General features: G+C 45.9%; 1 protein-coding gene across 1 annotated transcript; it reads left to right on the top strand.

Moving 5' to 3' along the window:
* The first annotated feature begins 93 nt into the window (after positions 1 to 93).
* Positions 94 to 22,439, top strand: cand2 (cullin-associated and neddylation-dissociated 2 (putative)). Its single transcript, XM_071365441.1, has 17 exons — positions 94 to 273; positions 4,071 to 4,214; positions 4,663 to 4,817; positions 5,178 to 5,301; positions 5,570 to 5,826; positions 6,715 to 6,820; positions 7,429 to 7,586; positions 10,813 to 11,108; positions 11,368 to 11,509; positions 13,239 to 13,466; positions 13,659 to 13,872; positions 14,228 to 14,767; positions 14,931 to 15,553; positions 15,866 to 16,035; positions 19,220 to 19,384; positions 19,985 to 20,092; positions 21,751 to 22,439. The coding sequence occupies exons 1-17, from the start codon at positions 206 to 208 to the stop codon at positions 21,973 to 21,975; spliced, it is 3,723 nt and encodes a 1,240-aa protein (XP_071221542.1). The 5' UTR covers positions 94 to 205; the 3' UTR covers positions 21,976 to 22,439.
* The last annotated feature ends 203 nt before the right edge of the window (positions 22,440 to 22,642 follow it).

Genomic DNA, 22,642 nt, shown 5'->3' with positions numbered 1-22,642 from the left:
TCTCGACTCACTCATAACACGGTCGTGCCTATTTATAACGAACCCTGAGTGTCATGTTTCCCAGTTTGTTCTTGTCCAAAGTTAGCTCGTCACTATTGCCACCCTGTCTCTCGCCATGTTCTCCGGCTGAAACTTCTGCTACACTCTTTCAAAGTTATTCATTCAACTTTTATCATATATAAATTAACTGTAATTGGTAGTCAAGATGTCGAATATCTCCTACCATATCTCCAATCTGTTGGAGAAAATGACATCTACTGACAAAGACTTTCGGTAAGAAGGCCGAGTGATTTGCAATGCATGTTTGCGTGTGGGATGACAGTAATAATATGGGCTATCAACAATGACTGTCATTTTGTTTGTGTGTCAGTCTGCCACTAAGTATTTTTGCCTACGTTTATTACTAATGACTTTAAAACTGGCCTATAACGTATCTCACCTATTCAAATGATATGCTTAGTGTAGATTAGGCTATTATTACAAATTAAATGCATAACTATAATAACGTCAAGGTTATGATAAAATAAATTATTCCTCCTTTCACTAAAGTGGGTCCAACAATAATAATTATGATAATTGAATGACAGGTGTTATAGGGAGAGCCATGAAAATAAGAGGTAGAATAGAATACACAGTTGAAGTCAGAAGTTTACATACACTTAGGTTGGAGTCATTAAAACTCGTTTTTCAACCACTCCACAAATTTCTTGTTAACAAACTATAGTTTTGGCAAGTCGGTTAGGACATCTACTTTGTGCATGACACAAGTCATTTTTCCAACAATTGTTTACAGACAGATTATCTCACTTATAAGTCACTGTATCAAAATTCCAGTGGGTCAGAAGTTGACATACACTAAATTGACTGTGCCTTTAAACAGCTTGGAAAATTCCCGAAAAATGATGTCATGGCTTTAGAAGCTTCTGATAGGCTAATTGACATAATTTGAGTCAATTGGAGGTGTACCTGTGGATGTATTTCAAGGCCTACCTTCAAACTCAGTGCCTCTTTGCTTGACATCATGGGAAAATCAAAAGAAATCAGCCAAGACCTCAGAAAAAGGTACATCATTGGGAGCAATTTCCAAATGCCTGAAGGTGCCACGTTCATTTGTACAAACAATAGTATGCAAGTATAAACACCATGGGACCACGCAGCTGTCATACCGCTCAGGAAGGAGACGCATTCTGTCTCCTAGAGATGAACGTACTTTGGTGCAAAAAGTGCAAATCCCAGAACAACAGCAAAGGACCTTGTGAAGATGCTGGAGGAAACAGGTAGAAAATAATCTATATCCACAGTAAAACGAGTCCTATATCGACATAACCTGAAAGGCCGCTCAGCAAGGAAGAAGCCACTGCTCCAAAACCGCCATAAAAAAGCCAGACTACGGTTTGCAGCTGCACATGGGGACAAAGATCGTACTTTTTGGAGAAATATCCTCTGGTCTGATGAAACAAAAATATAACTGTTTGGCCATAATGACCATCATGTTGTGGGGGTGCAGGAGGGAGTGGTGAACTTCACCTAAATAGATGGCATCATGAGGAAGACATTTTTTTTGATATATTGAAGCCACATCTCAAGACATCAGTCAGGAAGTTAACGCTTGGTCGCAAATGGGTCTTCCAAATGGACATTGACCCCAAGCATACTTCCAAAGTTGTGGCAAAATGGCTTAAGGACAGCAAAGTCAAGGTATTGGAGTGGCCATCACAAAGCCCTGACCTCAATCCTATAGAAAATTTGTGGCCAGAACTGAAAAAGCGCGTGCGAGCAAGGAGTCCTACAAACCTGACTCAGTTACACCAGCTCTGTCAGGAGGAATGGGCCAAAATGCACCCAACTTATTTTTGGAAGCTTGTGGAAGGCTACCCAAAACGTTTGACCCAAATTAAACTATTTAAAGGCAATGCTACCTAATACTAATTGAGTATACATAAACTTCTGACCCACTGGGAATGTGATGAAAGAAATAAAAGCTGAATTCTCTCTACTATTATTCTGACATTTCACATTCTTAAAATAAAGTGGTGATCCTAACTGACCTAAGACGGAATTTTTTACTAGGATTAAATGTCAGGAATTGTGAAAAACTGAGTTTAAATGTATTTGGCTAAGGTGTATGTAAACTTCCGACTTCAAATGTACACTGCTCAAAAAAATAAAGGGAACACTTAAACAACAGAATGTAACTCCAAGTCAATCACACTTCTGTGAAATCAAACTGTCCACTTAGGAAGCAACACTGATTGACAATAAATTTCACATGCTGTTGTGCAAATGGAATAGACAACAGGTGGAAATTATAGGCAATTAGCAAGACACCCCCAATAAAGGAGTGGTTCTGCAGGTGGTGACCACAGACCACTTTTCAGTTCCTATGCTTCCTGGCTGATGTTTTGGTCACTTTTGAATGCTGGCGGTGCTTTCACTCTAGTGGTAGCATGAGACGGAGTCTACAACCCACACAAGTGGCTCAGGTAGTGCAGCTCATCCAGGATGGCACATCAATGCGAGCTGTGGCAAGAAGGTTTGCTGTGTCTGTCAGCGTAGTGTCCAGAGCATGGAGGCGCTACCAGGAGACAAGCCAGTACATCAGGAGACGTGGAGGAGGCCGTAGGAGGGCAACAACCCAGCAGCAGGACCGCTACCTCCGCCTTTGTGCAAGGAGGAGCACTGCCAGAGCCCTGCAAAATTACCTCCAGCAGGCCACAAATGTGCATGTGTCTGCTCAAACGGTCAGAAACAGACTCCATGAGGGTGGTATGAGGGCCCGACGTCCACAGGTGGGGGTTGTGCTTACAGCCCAACACCGTGCAGGACGTTTGGCATTTGCCAGAGAACACCAAGATTGGCAAATTCGCGACTGGCGCCCTGTGCTCTTCACAGATGAAAGCAGGTTCACACTGAGCACATGAGCACGTGACAGACGTGACAGAGTCTGGAGACGCCGTGGAGAACGTTCTGCTGCCTGCAACATCCTCCAGCATGACCGGTTTGGCGGTGGGTCAGTCATGGTGTGGGGTGGCATTTCTTTGGGGGGCCGCACAGCCCTCCATGTGCTCGCCAGAGGTAGCCTGACTGCCATTAGGTACCGAGATGAGATCCTCAGACCCCTTGTGAGACCATATGCTGGTGCGGTTGGCCCTGGGTTCCTCCTAATGCAAGACAATGCTAGACCTCATGTGGCTGGAGTGTGTCAGCAGTTCCTGCAAGAGGAAGGCATTGATGCTATGGACTGGCCCGCCCGTTCCCCAGACCTGAATCCAATTGAGCACATCTGGGACATCATGTCTCGCTCCATCCACCAACGCCACGTTGCACCACAGACTGTCCAGGAGTTGGCGGATGCTTTAGTCCAGGTCTGGGAGGAGATCCCTCAGGAGACCATCCGCCACCTCTAAGGAGCATGCCCAGGCGTTGTAGGGAGGTCATACAGGCACGTGGAGGCCACACACACTACTGAGCCTCATTTTGACTTGTTTTAAGGACATTACATCAAGGTTGGATCAGCCTGTAGTGTGGTTTTCCACTTTAATTTTGAGTGTGACTCCAAATCCAGACCTCCATGGGTTGATAAATTTGATTTCCATTGATAATTCTTGTGTGATTTTTTTGTCAGCACATTCAACTATGTAAAGAAAAAAGTATTTAATAAGAATATTTCATTCATTCAGATCTAGGATGTGTTATTTTAGTGTTCCCTTTATTTTTTTGAGCAGTGTATATATACTGTATATTGTTCATTTTGTGAGATCCAAAACAGATAGTGGACTCATTTCCTCCACGTTCATGGCCATAATTGGACTAGTAACCGAAAGGTTGCAAGATCGAATCCCCGAGCTGACAAGGTACAAATCTGTCGTTCTGCCCCTGAACAAGGCAGTTAACCCACTGTTCCTAGGCCGTCATTGTAAATAAGAATTTGTTCTTAACTGACTTGCCTAGTAAAATAAAGGTAAAATAAAATAATAATAATATAGTAATACTGTCTAAAATACATTACAATACAAAAGATAACTTTGTTACTAGAATAACGGTCATGTTGGACTCATCTTTTCATCCAGCTTCATGGCCACCAATGACCTGATGATGGAGCTTCAGAAGGACTCTATCAAGTTGGATGAAGACAGCGAGAAGAAGGTGGTCACCATGCTTCTGAAGCTACTGGAAGATAAGAATGGAGAGGTGCAGAATCTGGCTGTCAAGTGGTAGGCTAATGTTGGCATGTCTCTCTTTATAATAACCATTGTGTTTGTAAAGTGTTAAAATACACAAGGCATCACCACTCGGGCGTCTGAGTGGCGCAGCGGTCTAAGGCACTGCATATCAGTGCTAGAGGTGTCTCTACAGACCCTGGTTCGATTCCAGGCTGTATCACAACCGGCCGTGATGGGGTGGCGCACAATTGGCCCAGTGTCATCCGGGTTGGGGTTTGGCCGTCATTGTAAATAAGAATTAGTTCTTTAACTGACTTGCTTAGTTTAAATAAAGGTGAAATAAAATCTCCTGTGTGTCACAAGGTATTTCAGATTTTTTTTTAAAGTCATAGACATGTTGATTATGAAGTCTTTGTCAAGGAGCACTTGCAGATATTTAAAAAAAAATATTCTTTTTCAAACAGTTAGTAGGGTAATAATTTGTGTCTCTCTGCTGCAGTCTGGGTCCCTTGGTGAGCAAGGTGAAAGAGTACCAGGTGGAGATCATGGTGGATATTCTCTGCTCTAACATGATGTCAGACAAGGAACAACTCAGAGACATCTCCAGTATGGGTCTGAAGACAGTCATCGCTGAGCTGCCTCCATGCTCCGCAGGTATCAGTCTCTTTTGTTGTTGTTGTACAAGCTACACCACAGTATGGTTCTCCTCCTCGGAGGAGGAACTCTGAAATGGAAACTGTACATTGAGAGTTTATTATATTATGTCAGCTAACCATGTAGCGAATTGGATTGGTGAAAGCAATGACTGGAGGAAGTGTTCACCATTGTTAAATCCATGACAGGTGCCCAATCCCGAAATGCACCCTTAAACCTTAGGTTTTAGGGCTTAGTGGTCCATTTGGGATTGGGCCAGGTAGTGTAGCCTACACGTGCACACTTCAGTAGAAGGGTAGAGAATCTGAACGCAGAAAACTATACAGTTCTAGAATTCCTCTTTTTACTTTGAATGACCAGGTCAGAGCCTGACTGCCAACGTGTGTAAGAAGATCACATCTCAGTTGATAGGAGCCATGGGGAAACAGGAGGATGTTTCTGTTCAGCTAGAGGCCTTGGACATCCTGTCGGACATGTTGGGAAGGTAAGTACTGCTTTTCTAGAGTGTTATAAAACATGATTTTTTTTTTAAGCAGAAGACTCCATAATGACCAGTAATTATCCTATACAGATCTGGATCAAATACAGGTCAATTCTAGTATTGAAGTGTTTTTAATTACATTTAGAGTTTTGGGACTGCCACTGGTTCCATTGTACTTGAGAAATCAAGCACAGCTCAGATATTTGAAAGAATGTTACATAATGTTGTTGACTCAAATCTGATCCTGTACCCTCTCTGTTCAACCTTATAGGTTGAGTGGTACGTTGATCAGCTTCCATGCATCCATCCTGACCAGCCTGCTCCCCCAGCTGACCAGCCCCCGTATGGCTGTGAGGAAGAGGGCTATCATGGCCCTGGGTCACCTGGTGCCCAGCTGCAGCACGACTCTCTTCACCCAGCTCACTGAGCACCTGCTGGCTGAGCTAGGCCGAGGACAGCAGACCTCCACCACACGCACCTACATCCAGTGTCTGGCCACCGTCAGCCGCCAGGGAGGGCATCGAGTCGGTGAGGCAGCTAGCTAGCCTTAGCATGGGGTGAGGTGATGTTCAACAGGCAGGAGAGGGCATCGAGTCGGTGAGGCAGCTAGCTAGCCTTAGCATGGGGTGAGGTGATGTTCAACAGGGTAGAGGGTGAGGTGATGTTCAACAGGGCAGAGGGTAGGGTGAGGTGCTGTTCAACAGGGTACAGGGTAGGGTGAGGTGCTGTTCAACAGGGTAGAGGGTGAGGTGCTGTTCAACAGGGTAGAGGGTGAGGTGATGTTCAACAGGGCAGAGGGTAGGGTGAGGTGCTGTTCAACAGGGTACAGGGTAGGGTGAGGTGCTGTTCAACAGGGTAGAGGGTGAGGTGATGTTCAACAGGGCAGAGGGTAGGGTGAGGTGCTGTTCAACAGGGTACAGGGTAGGGTGAGGTGCTGTTCAACAGGGTACAGGGTAGGGTGAGGTGCTGTTCAACAGGGTAGAGGGTGAGGTGATGTTCAACAGGGCAGAGGGTAGGGTGAGGTGCTGTTCAACAGGGTACAGGGTAGGGTGAGGTGCTGTTCAACAGGGTACAGGGTAGGGTGAGGTGCTGTTCAACAGGGTAGAGGGTGAGGTGATGTTCAACAGGGTACAGGGTAGGGTGAGGTGCTGTTCAACAGGGTAGAGGGTGAGGTGATGTTCAACAGGGTACAGGGTGAGGTGGGCTGGGGATCAGTTTCTTTAAGCTTGATTGTTGAATTATAGTGTTTTTTATTAGAGTTCTGGAAATGAAATGACATCCAAGTCATTGTTTTTACTAAACCATCTTGATATCTGTCACGTGGTTGCAAATAGAGATTGTTGAACTTTTATTCACCAGAGAGCAGCATTGTATTGGACAGTCTGGTAAGTGGTTGTGGTATTGCTCCTGTTCCAGGTGAGCACCTAGAGAAGATCATCCCCATGGTGATGACGTTCTGCAGTGTGGAGGATGATGAACTCAGGGAGTACTGCTTCCAGGCCTTTGAAGCCTTTGTCCGCAGGTAAAAAAAACTCTAGTGAATCAATCAATCTCTCTCTCTCAGTGTCTCTCTGTGTCTCTCTCTCTCTCTCTGTCTCTCTCTCTCTCTCTCTCTCTCTCTCTCTCTCTCTCTCTCTCTCTCTCTCTCTCTCTCTCTCTCTCTGTGTCTCTCTGTCTCTCTCTCTCTCAGTGTCTCTCTGTGTCTCTCTCTCTCTGTCTCTCTCTCTCTCAGTGTCTCTCTGTCTCTCTCTCTCTCAGTGTCTCTCTGTGTCTCTCTCTCTCTGTCTCTCTCTCTCTCAGTGTCTCTCTGTCTCTCTCTCTCAGTGTCTCTCTGTGTCTCTCTCTCTCTGTGTCTCTCTCTCTCTGTCTCTCTCTCTCTCAGTGTCTCTCTGTCTCTCTCTCTCAGTGTCTCTCTGTGTCTCTCTCTCTCTGTGTCTCTCTGTCTCTCTGTCTCTCTCTGTCTCTGTCTCTCTCTCTCTGTCTCTCTCGCTCTCTCTTCTTGACGTTTCTCTTGTGATTTATTCCACCCATTACTAGCTAACCAGAGCCCACACAAGATTAGATACAGATGGAAAACAGACCCATAACTACTAAATAAGTTAAATAGTTGATCTGTTATTTCTATATAAGATGCCCCAAGGAGATGTCCCCTCACATATCCACGGTGATCAAGCTGTGTCTGAGGTACATCACCTATGACCCCAACTACAACTATGATGTGGATGAGGACGGGGATGAGGACGGGGATGAGTCCATGGACACAGAGGACGGAGAGGATGAGGACCAAGGTACTCAAACTATCAACAAACCTATCAACAGCAACTATGCTGATATGCAATTATTAAATAGAGTTAGGGTCAGGGTCAGATTTTGGGTTAGGGTCAGGTTTGGGGTTAGAGTTAGGGTCAGGTTTGGGGTTAGGGTCAGGTTTGGGGTTAGGGTCAGGTTTGGGATTAGGGTTAGGGTCAGGTTTGGGGTTAGGGTTAGGGTCAGGTTTGGGGTTAGAGTTAGGGTCAGGTTTGGGATCAGGGTTAGAGTTAGGGTCAGGTTTGGGATCAGGGTTAGAGTTAGGGTCAGGTTTGGGGTTAGAGTTAGGGTCAGGGTCAGGTTTGGGGTTAGAGTTAGGGTCAGGTTTGGGATCAGGGTTAGAGTTAGGGTCAGGTTTGGGATTAGGGTCAGGTTTGGGGTTAGAGTTAGGGTCAGGTTTGGGATCAGGGTTAGAGTTAGGGTCAGGTTTGGGGTTAGGGTCAGGTTTGGCGTTAGGGTCAGGTTTGGGATTAGGGTCAGGTTTGGGGTTGGGGTTAGGGTCAGGTTTGGGGTTAGGGTTAGGGTCAGGTTTGGGGTTAGAGTTAGGGTCAGGTTTGGGGTTAGAGTTAGGGTCAGGGTCAGGTTTGGGGTTAGAGTTAGGGTCAGGTTTGGGATCAGGGTTAGAGTTAGGGTCAGGTTTGGGATTAGGGTCAGGTTTGGGGTTAGAGTTAGGGTCAGGTTTGGGATCAGGGTTAGAGTTAGGGTCAGGTTTGGGGTTAGGGTCAGGTTTGGCGTTAGGGTCAGGTTTGGGATTAGGGTCAGGTTTGGGGTTGGGGTTAGGGTCAGGTTTGGGGTTAGGGTTAGGGTCAGGTTTGGGGTTAGAGTTAGGGTCAGGTTTGGGGTTAGAGTTAGGGTCAGGGTAAAAGACATTACTGTGCAGCCGTCTTCATCGACCTGGCCAAGGCTTTCGACTCTGTCAATCACCATATTCTTATCGGCAGACTCAGTAGCCTCGGTTTTTCTAATGACTGCCTTGCCTGGTTCACCAACTACTTTGCAGACAGAGTTCAGTGTGTCAAATCGGAGGGCATGTTGTCCGGTCCTCTGGCAGTCTCTATGGGGGTACCACAGGGTTCAATTCTCGGGCCGACTCTTTTCTCTGTATACATCAATGATGTTGCTCTTGCTGCGGGCGATTCCCTGATCCACCTCTACGCAGACGACACCATTCTATATACTTCCGGCCCTTCCTTGGACACTGTGCTATCTAACCTCCAAACGAGCTTCAATGCCATACAACACTCCTTCCGTGGCCTCCAACTGCTCTTAAATACTAGTAAAACCAAATGCATGCTTTTCAACCGTTCGCTGCCTGCCCCCGCACGCCCGACTAGCATCACCACCCTGGACGGTTCCGACCTAGAATATGTGGACATCTATAAGTACCTAGGTGTCTGGCTAGACTGCAAACTCTCCTTCCAGACTCATATCAAACATATCCAATCCAAAATCAAATCAAGAATCGGCTTTCTATTCCGCAACAAAGCCTCCTTCACTCACGCCGCCAAACTTACCCTAGTAAAACTGACTATCCTACCGATCCTCGACTTCGGCGATGTCATCTACAAAATAGCTTCCAATACTCTACTCAGCAAACTGGATGCAGTTTATCACAGTGCCATTCGTTTTGTTACTAAAGCACCTTATACGACCCACCACTGCGACCTGTATGCCCTAGTCGGCTGGCCCTCGCTACATGTTCGTCGTCAGACCCACTGGCTCCAGGTCATCTACAAGGCTATGCTAGGTAAAGTGCCGCCTTATCTCAGTTCACTGGTCACGATGGCTACACCCACCCGCAGCACGCGCTCCAGCAGGTGTATCTCACTGATCATCCCTAAAGCCAAAACCTCATTTGGACGCCTTTCCTTCCAGTTCTCTGCTGCCTGCGACTGGAACGAATTGCAAAAATCTCTGAAGTTGGAGACTTTTATCTCCCTCAACAACTTTAAAAATCTGCTATCCGAGCAGCTAACCGATCGCTGCAGCTGTACATAGTCCATCTGTAAACTACCCACCCAATTTACCTACCTCACCCCCCATACTGCTTTTATTTATTTACTTTTCTGCTCTTTTGCACACCAGTATCTCTTCTTGCACATGATCATCTGATGATTTATCACTCCAGTGTTAATCTGCTAAATTGTAATTATTCGATTTATTGCCTACCTCATGCCTTTTGCACACATTGTATATAGATTCTCTTTTTTTTTTCTACCATGTTATTGACTTGTTTATTGTTTACTCCATGTGTAACTCTGTGTTGTTGTCTGTTCACACTGCTATGCTTTATCTTGGCCAGGTCGCAGTTGCAAATGAGAACTTGTTCTCAACTAGCCTACCTGGTTAAATAAAGGTGAAATAAAAAAAAAAAATAAAAGGGTCAGGTTTGGGATCAGGGTCAGGTTTGGGGTTAGAGTTAGGGTCAGGTTTGGGGTTAGAATTAGGGTCAGGTTTGGGATCAGGGTTAGAGTTTGGGTCAGGTTTGGGGTTAGAGTTAGGGTCAGGTTTGGGATTAGGGTCAGGTTTGGGGTTAGGGTTAGGGTCAGGTTTGGGGTTAGGGTCAGGTTTGGGGTTAGGGTCAGGTTTGGGGTTAGGGTCAGGTTTGGGGTTAGAGTTAGGGTCAGGTTTGGGGTTAGAGTTAGGGTCAGGTTTGGGGTTAGAGTTAGGGTCAGGTTTGGGGTTAGAGTTAGGGTCAGGTTTGGGATCAGGGTTAGAGTTAGGGTCAGGTTTGGGATTAGGGTCAGGTTTGGGGTTAGGTTTAGGGTCAGGGTTAGGGTTAGGGTAAGGGTCAGGTTTGGGATTAGAGTCAGGTTAGAGTTAGGGTCAGGGTTAGGGTTAGGTTTGGGATTAGGGTTAGGGTCAGGTTAGAGTTAGGGTCAGGGTTAGAGTTAGGGTCAGGGTCAGGTTTGGGGTAAGGTTAGGGTAAGGTAAGGGTTAGGGTAAGGTAAGGGTTAGGGTTAGGGTTAAGGTAAGGGTTAGGGTTAAGGTTAGGGTTAAGGTAAGGGTTAGGGTTAGGGTAAGGTAAGGGTTAGGGTTAAGGTAAGGGTTAAGGTTAGGGTCAGGGTAAGGTAAGGGTTAGGGTTAAGGTAAGGGTTAGGGTAATGGAATTTCTTTGGAATTGAAATGCAATCTATTGGACATGAATTGTAATATGGTATGCGTGTATGGACATTGGAACAAAGTCAACGTTCTTTTCCCGTGCAGAGTCAGATGACGAGTACAGTGACGATGACGACATGAGCTGGAAGGTACGCAGGTCGTCTGTGAAGTGTCTGGAGGCTGTGATCAGCACCAGGAGAGACCTGCTCGTGGAGCTGTATGGGTCAGTAGCTCCAACCCTGCTGGCTCGGTTTAAAGAGAGGGAGGAGAACGTCAAGACAGACATCTTTGTAGCCTTCGTTGCCTTACTCAAACAGACCAGGCCTTCTCAGGGCCCCATCACCACAGCAGCAGAGCCTGGAGTCAAAGAAGACCCAGCCATCACTCTGCTCAAGAAACAGGTCATTTGTTTTGCTTTTTGTTGTTGTTTTTGTAGTTGTTTTTCTAACCATTATTCAACCACGTTAGTCTCATGGGGATAAAATGCCTTTTAAAGTGGGTCCTCATCCAAGACCGCAGCAGGGCATACAGTAATACAATATTGTGTATATCACAATACAGAGATCACAAGGTGAATTAGGAGACATATTTCAGTACGTTTTTTTTGTGAGCTTTCATTCGTTTGAGGTGTTTCTCAGTGCTTTATTTGTTGTTTCCCAGGTCCCCACAGTAGTGAAGGCTCTCCACAAGCAGCTGAAGGAGAAGAGCATGAAGTCTAGACAGGGCTGTTTCAGTTTGCTGACAGAGCTGGCCAACGTACTGCCAGGAGCCCTGGGAAAACACATACCATCTCTCATCCCTGGTAATCTCACTCACAGACTCACATACCAGCCCTCATCCCTGGTAACCTCACTCACACCCTCACATACCAGCTGTCATCTCTGGTAACCTCACTCACAGGCTCACATACCACCTCTCATCTCTGGTAACCTCACTCACACCTTCACATACCACCTCTCATCCCTAGTAACCTCACTCACACCCTCACATACCATCTCTCATCCCTGGTACCCTCACTCACCACCTCTAATCCCTGGTAACCTCACTCACACCCTCACATACCATCTCTCATCCCTGGTACCCTCACTCACCACCTCTAATCCCTGGTAACCTCACTCACACCCTCACATACCATCTCTCATCCCTGGTAACCTCACTCACACCCTCACATACCACCTCTCATCCCTGGTAATCTCACTCACCACCTCTAATCCCTGGTAACCTCACACACACCCTCACATACCACCTCTCATCCCTGGTAACCTCACTCACACCCTCACATACCGTCTCTCATCCCTGGTAATCTCACTCACAGGCTCACAAACCACCTCTCATCCCTAGTAACCTCACTCACACCCTCACATACCACCTCTCATCCCTGGTAACCTCACTCACACCCTCACATACCACCTCTCATCCCTGGTAACCTCACTCACACCCTCACATACCATCTCTCATCCCTGGTAACCTCAATCACACCCTCACATACCAACTCTCATCCCTGGTAACCTCACTCACACCCTCACATACCACCTCTCATCCCTGGTAACCTCACTCACACCCTCACATACCACCTCTCATCCCTGGTAACCTCACTCACACCCTCACATACCATCTCTCATCCCTGGTAACCTCAATCACACCCTCACATACCACCTCTCATCCCTGGTAACCTCACTCACACCCTCACATACCATCTCTCATCTCTGGTAACCTCACTCACAGGCTCACATACCATCTCTCATCTCTGGTAACCTCACTCACAGGCTCACATACCACCTCTCATCTCTGGTAACCTCACTCACAGGCTCACATACCACCTCTAATCCCTGGTAACCTCACTCACACACTCACATACCACCTCTCATCCCTGGTAACCTCACTCACACGTTCACTTACCCACAGCTTCTTATTTAAATTACTACATTCCTTTGTTCATTTCTGGGGCCAGTAGTTTTTCCATTACAAATAGGATTTTATTTCAATCCCCATTGGCTGGTGCAAAAGCAGCAGCTACTCTTCCCGGGGTCCACAGTAAACAAAAATCATGACAGATTACAGGACAATAATAGACAAGAACAGCTCAATAACAGAGCTACATAACATTTTAAATAATATTGACCATCTGTTGAGTGACCAGCAGGGCCTCGGAGGTGATGTTATAGAAGGGGTCCTCCACACACTGCACCACCGGAGGCAGAATAACCTTCATGTGAGGCTGGAAAACAGCAGGAGGATGGCTGCACAGGAGGACGTTGAGGAAAGAGAGGGCATCGATCATGTGACCTGGCCAGGAAAAACTCAGGGCCTACTGTAGTTATAGGCTACAAAAAGTGTTCATTTCTTCTCTGTAGTTAGTCGAAGGACCAGTACTATTTCCCGTTCTAGCCACGTGGTCAGGAAAACTCCTGTCCCTAATAGTATAGTACTATAACTTAAAAGGAAATAATGTTGGAATGGTTATTGTTACAATGTCCAAAAAGTAATCTTGATATTCATATTCACCTTTTCTCTGGCATCTCTCTTTTCAGGTATAGTCCACTCCCTTACAGACAAGTCTACCTCGTCCAACATGAAGATCGATGCCCTCTCTTTCCTCAACGTCCTCCTGTGCAGCCATCCTCCTGCCGTTTTCCAGCCTCACATGAAGGTTATTCTGCCTCCGGTGGTGCAGTGTGTGGCGGACCCCTTCTATAAGATCACCTCCGAGGCCCTGCTGGTCACTCAGCAGATGGTTAAGATCATACACCCGTTAGGAGGTAGGTACTGTAGCCCAGAGGTTAGAGAGGTGGATCAGTAATCTAAAGGTTGCTGGTTCAAGTCCTGGGCCAGGAAGATGAAATAGTGGGGACTGAACTGTCTACTGGTGTCAGATCATTGTGTTTCTGGGGTTGGGATGAAAGGTAGAATAAGAAATTCCGTTCCAAATAAAAGTATCTATTCTACTCTAGACAAACTACCCGCCTTCGACGTCAAGCCCTACGTGAAGGATGTGTTCTCTGCCACTCTGAAGAGGCTGAAGGCTGCAGACATTGACCAGGAAGTGAAGGAGAGGGCCATTTCCTGTATGGGTCACATCGTGTGTCACCTAGGAGACCAGCTGGGTGGTGACCTCCAGCCGACACTGCAGATCTTCCTGGAGAGACTGAAGAACGAGATCACCAGGTAGGTAGCCTAGTGTGTAGCAGGTACACATCCCTGCTCCAACTGTAAAAAGAATCTGGTGTAGGGTGGGAAGTGAACCTGCAACAGGACAGTTACTGGCATCAGTATCCCAATACCATCTTGTGCCATTGAGCAAGCCACTCAACCCCCTAAACTGCACTGTGGCTGACTCTTTCCTCCAAGTGCCTTGTGGGTTTATGTGTATATTGGGGGGATAAGACAAAAGGTATCTCCATGACAACAATCTTATCCAGAGAGTCTTTGTATCTCTTCAATAATGGCTTCTGTGACAACATGTGCTGCATCATTGAGGGCTATCTCTGTTTCAAAGTAGTCCAATTCTTCTCCATAACAGGCTGACAGCGGTGAAGACTCTGACTCTCATCGCCACATCGCCCCTCAGGATCGACCTCCGACCTTTACTCACTGAGGGCATCCCCATCCTAGGCTCCTTCCTCAGGAAGAACCAGCGCGCCCTCAAGCTGAGCACACTGACTGCCCTCAACATGATCGTTATGAACTACAGCGACAGCCTGAAGCCGGCCATGATCGAGGCTGTGCTCAACGAGCTACCTGCCCTGATCGAGGAGAACGACATGCACATATCCCAGGTGGCGGTGATGCTTCTCACCTGTATAGCTAAGGTCTGCCCCTCCTCCCTGTCCAAGATCGGGAACACCGTCTTACCTGGTGTGTTTCATCTGGTTCATTCCCCGTTGCTGCAAGGAGGGGCTCTGTCGGCCATCTTGGAGTTCTTCAAGGCCCTGGTGGTCACTAAGGCTGGGAACATGGGATACAACGACCTCTTGAAAGCTCTCACCGGTCCTTTCCACGGCTCAGGGAAGGCTACAGACCCCACACCCATGCACAGACAGTCTTACTACTCTGTGGCCAGGTAGGAGTAGTGGTTTGTTCGATTGATTGATTGATTGATTGATTAAGTGGACAGATAAAGAGGATAGATATAAGTGATATACCTATAGTGTCCTGTAGAGGCATGGGAAACACAAAATTTGGTTTTAATTTTTTCTGTTTTATATTGTCTCATGTTTGGCCAGGTGTGTAGCTGCTCTATCCTCCGTGTGCCCTAAAGAAGCATCCGGAATGGTCACCAGCTTCATCCAAGAAGTCAAGAACCCCAAGTGTTCCGAGTCCGTCAGAATCCTGTCCTTCCTGTGTCTGGGGGAGGTGGGGCGTACCATGAACCTGGGGGGTCAGAAGGAGCTAAAGACCGTGATCCTGGAGGCTTTCTCCTCTCCCAACGAGGAAGTCAAGTCAGCCGCTTCCTGTGCTCTGGGGAACATCTGTGTGGGCAACCTGGAGGAGTACCTTCCCTTTATGCTGAAGGAGATAGATAGCCAGCCTAAGAGAAGGTACCTGCTGTTACACAGCCTCAAAGAGGTGATCAGCGCCTTCTCGGCGGAGAGCTTGTTGGCCCACGTCGAGGATATCTGGGCTCTTCTCTTTAAGAACCGCGAGTGTGCCGAAGAGGGGACGAGGAATGTGGTGGCGGAGTGTCTGGGGAAACTCACCATGGTCAACCCGGCTCAGCTCCTGCCCAGGCTCAAACAACAGCTTTCCTCAGGGTCTCCTGTGGCCCGCAGTACTGTGGTCACCGCTGTTAAGTTCACCATCGTTGATCAGCCTGTACCTATAGATTCACTACTCAAAGGATGCATAGGTAAGATGTCAAAGTGACTCAACATATACATTTTTTTTTTTTTTACACTGGTTATATGATTCAACCGTAGTGTACTTCTTTGTGTTAAAGCCACATCTGGTTAAAAATAGTGCACTGTATGGAGAAATGCGGTGTCATTTAAAATGCACCCACAACATGCAAAAATGTCCAGGGTTGTATTCATTCAAGTAATGGGACAATGGAGAAAGAAATAATAAATTACAACGGGAAAAAATGTGTGTTTGCCTCCCAGTTTCAGTTAGATTTCTTCCATTTGGTTCTTAATGATCATCGCCTTGTTCTCTATGCCAGGTGACTTCCTGAAGACTCTGCAGGACAAAGACCCGAATGTACGTCGTGTGGCCTTGGTGATGTTCAACTCAGCGGCCCACAACAAACCTTCTCTGATCCGCGGTCTGCTAGCCTCAGTACTGCCTAGCCTCTACAACGAGACACAGATCAGGAAGGACCTTATCAGAGAGGTAGTGTGTGTGTGTGTGTGTGTGTGTGTGTGTGTGTGTGTGTGTGTGTGTGTGTGTGTGTGTGTGTGTGTGTGTGTGTGTGTGTGTGTGTGTGTGTGTGTGTGTGTGTGTGTGTGTGTGTGTGTGTGTGTGTGTGTGTGTGTCTGTGGGAGTCTGTTTGAGTGTGTGGACAGGTGTCTTTTATACAGGTAACGAGTTCAAACAGGTGCAGTTAATACAGGTAATGAGTGGAGAACAGGAGGGCTTCTTAAAGAAAAACGAACAGGTCTGTGAGAGCCGGAATTCTTACTGGTTGGTAGGTGATCAAATACATGTCATGCAATAAAATGTAAATTAATTACTTAAAAATCATACAATGTGATTTTCTGGATTTCTGTTTTAGATTCCGTCTCTCACAGTTGAAGTGTACCTATGATAAAAATTACAGACCTCTACATGCTTTGTAAGTAGGAAAACCTGCAAAATCGGCAGTGTATCCAATACTTGTTCTCCCCATTGTATTTGATGTTTCCCAAGTTAAGCCCTGGGTAGCTGCAGGAACAGGGTTGGATAGCCCATGGTATACAGAGTTTGGGCGGAATATCACCTGTCGTGTGGGGAGAAGCAGCATGCTCCTCAAACATTGGTTGATGTGTGGAGTGAAATAACTAGCTGTTATTGGCAGAGAGGTTTGGAACTATTTTTCTTATTGGTCTATCAAGTAATTTACCGCCTGGTGATGTCACCAAAACTCTATCCCACAGCAACGAGCAGATATTTCAGGCGGACTTTTCAAACCTCTCTTACACTAAAAGAGCGTTATCATCATGTTCACAGTATTATACCAACCTCATAGTGTGGAAATATACACTGAGTGGACACAACATTAGGAACACCTTCCTAATATTGAGTTGTTCCTCCTTTTGCCCTCAACAGCCTCAGTTTGTCAGGGCATGGACTCTACAAAGTGTCAAAAGCGTTCGACAGGGAATGCTGGTCCATGTTGACTCCAGTGCTTCCCGAAATGTGTCAAGTTGGCTGGATGTCAAATCAAATCAAATGTATTTATAAAGCCCTTCTTACATCAGCTGATATCTCAAAGTGCTGTACAGAAACCCAGACTAAAACCCCAAACAGCAAGCAATGCAGGTGTAAAAGCACGGTGGCTAGGAAAAACTCCCTAGAAAGGCCAAAACCTAGGAAGAAACCTAGAGGAACCAGGCTATGAGGGGTGGCCAGTCCTCTTCTGGCTGTGCCGGGTGGAGATTATAACAGAACATGGCCAAGATGATCAAATGTTCATAAATGACCAGCATGGTCAAATAATAATAATCACAGTAGTTGTCGAGGGTGCAACAAGTCAGAACCTCAGGAGTAAATGTCAGTTGGCTTTTCTTACCCGATCATTGAGAGTATCTCTACCGCTCCTGCTGTCTCTAGAGAGTTGAAAACAGCAGGTCTGGGACAGGTAGCACGTCCGGTGAACAGGTCAGGGTTCCATAGCCGCAGGCAGAACAGTTGAAACTGGAGCAGCAGCACGGCCAGGTGGACTGGGGACAGCAAGGAGTCATCATGCCAGGTAGTCCTGAGAAATGGTCCTAGGGCTCAGGTCCTCCGAGAGAGAGAAAGAAAGAGAGAAAGAGAGAATTAGAGAGATCATACTTAAATTCACACAGGACACCGGATAAGACAGGAGAAGTACTCCAGAAATAACAGACTGACCCTAGCCCCCCGACATATAAACTACTACAGCATAAATACTGGAGGCTGAGACAGGAGGGGTCAGGAGACACTGTGGCCCCATCCGATGATACCCCCGGACAGGGCCAAACAGGCAGGATATAACCCCACCCACTTTGCCAAAGCACAGCCCCCACACCACTAGAGGGATACCTTCAACCACCAACTTACCATCCTGAGACGAGGCCGAGTATAGCCCACAAAGATCTCCGCCACGGCACAACCCAAGGGGGGGTGCCAACCCATGTCCTTTGGGTGGTGGACCATTCTTGAAAAGCCCAGCAACGTTGCAGTTCTTTAAACACTTAAACCGGTGCGCCTGGCACCTACTACCATAACCCGTTCAAAGGCACTTAAATCTTTTGTCTTGCCAATTCTGAATGACACACAGACACAATCCATGTCTCGAGGCTTAAGAATCCTTCTTTAAAAGGAAATCTACACTGATTGAAGTGGATTTAACAAGTGACATCAATAAGGGATCGCTTATCGCATAGCTTTCACCTGGATTCACTTGGTCAGTCTATGTCATGTAAAGAGCAGGTGTTCCTAATGTTTTGCACACTCAATGTATAAAACACAGTAAAATCACAAACACGTTTGGTGTTAGCCAAAAGGCATGTGAGAGATGCCCCAAACATATGGAAGAAGGAACTCTGGTCAGATGAAACTAAAATGTAGCTTTTTGGCCATCAAGGAAAACGCTATGTCTGGCACAAACCCAACACCTCTCATCACCCTGAGAACACCATCCCCACAGTGAAGCATGGTGGTGGCAGCATCATGCTGTGGGGATGTTTTTCATTGGCAGGGACTTGGAAACTGGTCAGAATTGAAGGAATGATGGATGGTGCTAAATACAGAGAAATTCTTGAGGGAAACCTGTTTCAGTCTTCCAGAGATTTGAGACTGGGACGGATGTTCACCTTCCAGCAGGAAAATTACCCTAAGCTGCTAAAGCAACACACGAGTGGTTTAAGGGGAAACATTTACATGTCTTGGAATGGCCTAGTCAAAGCCCAGACCTCAATCCAATTGAGAATCTGTGGTATGAATTAACGATTGCTGTACACCAGCGGAACCCATCCAACTTGAAAGAGCTGGAGCAATTTTGACTTGAAGAATGGGTAAAAATCCCAGTGGCTAAATGTGCCAAGCTTATAGAGACAAACCCCAAAAGACTTGCAGCTGTAATTGCTGCAAAAGGTGGATCTACAATGTATTGACTTGAGGGATAATTTTTTTTTGTCTTATTTCTTGCTTGTTTCACAAGAAAATATATTTGTATCTTCAAAGTGGTAGGCATGTTGTGTAAATCAAATGATACAAACCCCCCCCCAAAAAATCAATTTTAATTCCAGGTTGTAAGGCAACAAAATAGGAAAAATGCAAAGGGGGCTGAATACTTGTATGTATTTTTATAAATCCCCTGTATTGACTGTGTTGAACACTCTGTCTATGTCAGGTGGAGATGGGTCCGTTCAAGCACACAGTGGACGATGGTCTGGACGTGAGAAAGGCAGCGTTTGAGTGCATGTATACCTTACTGGACAGCTGTCTGGACTGCTTGGACATCTTCGAGTTCCTCGACCGCGTAGAAGAAGGTCTTAAAGACCACTACGACATCAGAGTAAGACTGCACACAAACTAACTTCCTCAAGGCCTTTGCAATCCCTAAAACATGGTACTAGTGTGTTGGGGGCACTCTTAAACCGGACAAATGATGCTTAAAGTACACAGGCAACGTAATGGTTTTCGATGAGAGCAGTGCGTTGTTAGGGACCCGGGGAGGGCCACGCTGTCTGTCAGAAAAGTTGTGGGAGGTTAAATCTAAATTTTAAATCACCCAGAACTCCGTTTTGTTACGAGAGACCAACTTTGATGCAATGAGAGATTTGTCAACCAATGCCTGAGGTGCATAAAGATGTACTTACCGCCTCATTTGCTAAGTTCTCCGTATTGTACAGTGTTCTCCATTACTCTTGTTTTGTATCGGCATTAGCATTCTATATATGACCCCCAATTCTAACTCCAAGACGGTGGCAATTTGAAAACATGAACAAGTAGATTGTGCTGTTTTAAAAAGGCACATTGAACCATGTCGCTCCAAATTCCGTGGCTCGTGCTCAAACTGAATTCCTCCATTTTTATGCACGTCCGGCATGGAACACGGATAGAATGTCTCTCCCATCTTATTTCTCTAAAATGTCTTCCTGCCTGTCCCCCCCAGATGTTGACATTTATCATGCTGGCCAGACTCTGCTCTCTGTGTCCCAATGCTGTGGTCCAGAGACTGGACAGACTGATCGAACCTCTCAGGGTTACCTGCACCACTAAGGTAAGGAGACTTATGACATGGCAGTCCACACAAGCCTCAAATAATTAAAAGCGAGGGCCTACCCGAGTGGCGCAGTGGTCTAAGGCAGTGCTAGCTGTGTCACTAGAGATTCTGGGTTCGAGTCCAGGCTCTGTCGCAGCCGGCCGCGACCAGGAGATCCATGGGGCGGCGCACAATTGGCCCAGCGTCGTCTGAGTTAGGGGAGGGTTTGGCCGGCAGGGAAGTTCTTGTCCCATCGCGCACTAGTGACTCCTGTGGCGAGCCGAGCGCAGTGCACACTGACACGGTCGCCAGGTGTACGATGTTTCCTCCGACACATTGGTGTGGTTGGCTTCCGGGTTAAGTGGGCATTGTGTCAAGAAGCAGTGCGGCTTTGGTTGGGTCGTGTTTCGGAGGACGCATGGCTCTCGACCTTCGCCTCTCCCGAGTCCGTACGAGAGTTGCAGCGATGAGACAAGACTGTAACTACCAATTGGATACCACGAAATTGGGGGTAAAAAAAGTTAAGAAAAATAATAATAATTAAAAGCGGCCCGCCACGTACAGCTTACCGTAACAAAGTGGTTGAATACAAGACAGCTTTCTATTTTTTTTGTTAATTTGTAAAAATGTCAAAAAACGTCATTCCACTTTGACATTATGGGGTATTTATTGTGTGTAGGCCAGTGACACAAAATCACAATTTAATTCATTTTAAATGTAACAACAAAATTAGGAAAAATTAAAGAGGTGTGATACATTCTGAAGGCACTACAGTTACTACCCGTTAGTTAATTTAACCTGTTAGTTCAGTACTGCAAACACATAGTTATTACCCGTTAGTTAATTTAACCTGTTAGTTTAGAGCTGCGAACATAGTTATTACCCGTTAGTTAATTTAACCTGTTAGTTCAGTACTGCAAACACATAGTTATTACCCGTTAGTTAATTTAACCTGTTAGTTCAGTACTGCAAACACATAGTTATTACCCGTTAGTTAATTTAACCTGTTAGTTTAGTGCTGCGAACATAGTTATTACCCGTTAGTTAATTTAACCTGTTAGTTTAAAGCTGCAAACACATAGTTACTACCCGTTAGTTAATTTAACCTGTTAGTTTAGAGCTGCAAACATAGTTACTACCCGTTAGTTAATTTAACCTGTTAGTTTAGAGCTGCGAACATAGTTAATGTTAGTTAATTTAACCTGTTAGTTCAGTGCTGCGAACACATAGCTCTGTGTACAATAGTGTTTGACATGATATTTGAATGACTACCTCATCTGTGTACCCCACACATAAAATGATCTGTAAGGTCTGCTAACCTCCCCCCGTTATTGTAATGGTGAGAGGTTAGCATGTCCTGGGGGTACGATATTTGTTTGTCTGTAACTTTCTCACTCATCATTATTCACGATTCATTCATGGGTTATCCGTAACCATGGTAACCATCCACATTAATGTAGACGTGTTTAGAGACATTCTATTGTTATTTACAATAAAAAAAAAGTGACTCCAAAATGACACAAATCATTGTATCATTTCAAATCAAAAGTGCTGGAGTACAGAAACAAATGACGTGTCACTGTCCCAACACTTTGAGCTCACTGTATTTACGTTAACATCGCCAATAAAAGATGAGTGTGCTTACACAATATTTGCTTCTTCTATCGTCGTCGCAGGTGAAGGCGGGGTCAGTGAAGCAGGAGTTTGAGAAGCAGGAGGAGCTGCGTCGTTCAGCGATGAGGGCCGTGGCTGCCTTGCTCTCTATCAGCGAGGTGGAGAAGAGCCCTGCCATGGCCGACTTCGCCAACCAGATACGCACCAACGCAGAGATGGCCTCCATCTTAGAGAGCATCCAGGGAGACACGCGCTCCAGCACGGTGGAAAGCATGGACACCAGTTAGAACTAACCGATGCGGAGGGGACACCCTCCCAGGATAATTTGAGGGTTATTCTTTAAAATAGAACAGAAACCGAAGCCAATGCCCAGCATGTTTGGCTAGATGCAAATTGTATGACTGTCATAGGCCGTATTCACTGCCACTGAAATCATTCATATTCTGCCTTGAAAGTTGAGTTGAAAACGTGCCTTATTGACTAGTCAGGATGTCGTAGGGCCTTAATCAATGCCAAGTATTCCTCCGCCTTAATCAATGCCAAGTATTCCTCCGCCTTAATCAATGCCAAGTATTCCTCCGCCTTAAAAATCAACGTTGATATGAAAACGTGTCTTCTGATCATTGAGGTCATACTTTATTCAAAGGACTTTAAGGCCAGTGGTATTCAGTGCCATGTTGGTAGGGCTGTGACATTGATACAGTATTCTCCATGAATACATTGCAAATAAACAAACGTTTTGTTCATTTAACTGTGCATCATCTAGTGTGTAAAATGTAAGACTTGCATAATGCATTACAGACCCCCCACTAATATACAGGGAATTCGGGGAACGTTTTCAGATTCCTTGACTTTTTCCACATTTTGTTACGTTTCAGCCTTATTCTGAAATGGATTAAATAGCTGTTTCCCCCTCATCAATCTACACACAATACCCCATAATGACAAGGCAAA

Source organism: Salvelinus alpinus, chromosome 2, assembly GCF_045679555.1.
Source record: "Salvelinus alpinus chromosome 2, SLU_Salpinus.1, whole genome shotgun sequence".
Taxonomy (NCBI): domain Eukaryota; kingdom Metazoa; phylum Chordata; class Actinopteri; order Salmoniformes; family Salmonidae; genus Salvelinus; species Salvelinus alpinus.
The sequence above is the reverse complement of the archived record's forward strand: the minus strand, read 5'-3'. Positions and strand labels throughout refer to the sequence as shown.

Bases quoted from the DNA above. Each gene is read 5' to 3' on its own strand.
- cand2 (XM_071365441.1), top strand. From the start codon at position 206: ATGTCGAATATCTCCTACCATATCTCCAATCTGTTGGAGAAAATGACA. The intron at 274-4,070 runs GTAAGAAGGCCG...CTTTTCATCCAG, and splicing joins TCTACTGACAAAGACTTTCG to CTTCATGGCCACCAATGACC. The intron at 7,587-10,812 runs GTACTCAAACTA...TTTCCCGTGCAG, and splicing joins CGGAGAGGATGAGGACCAAG to AGTCAGATGACGAGTACAGT.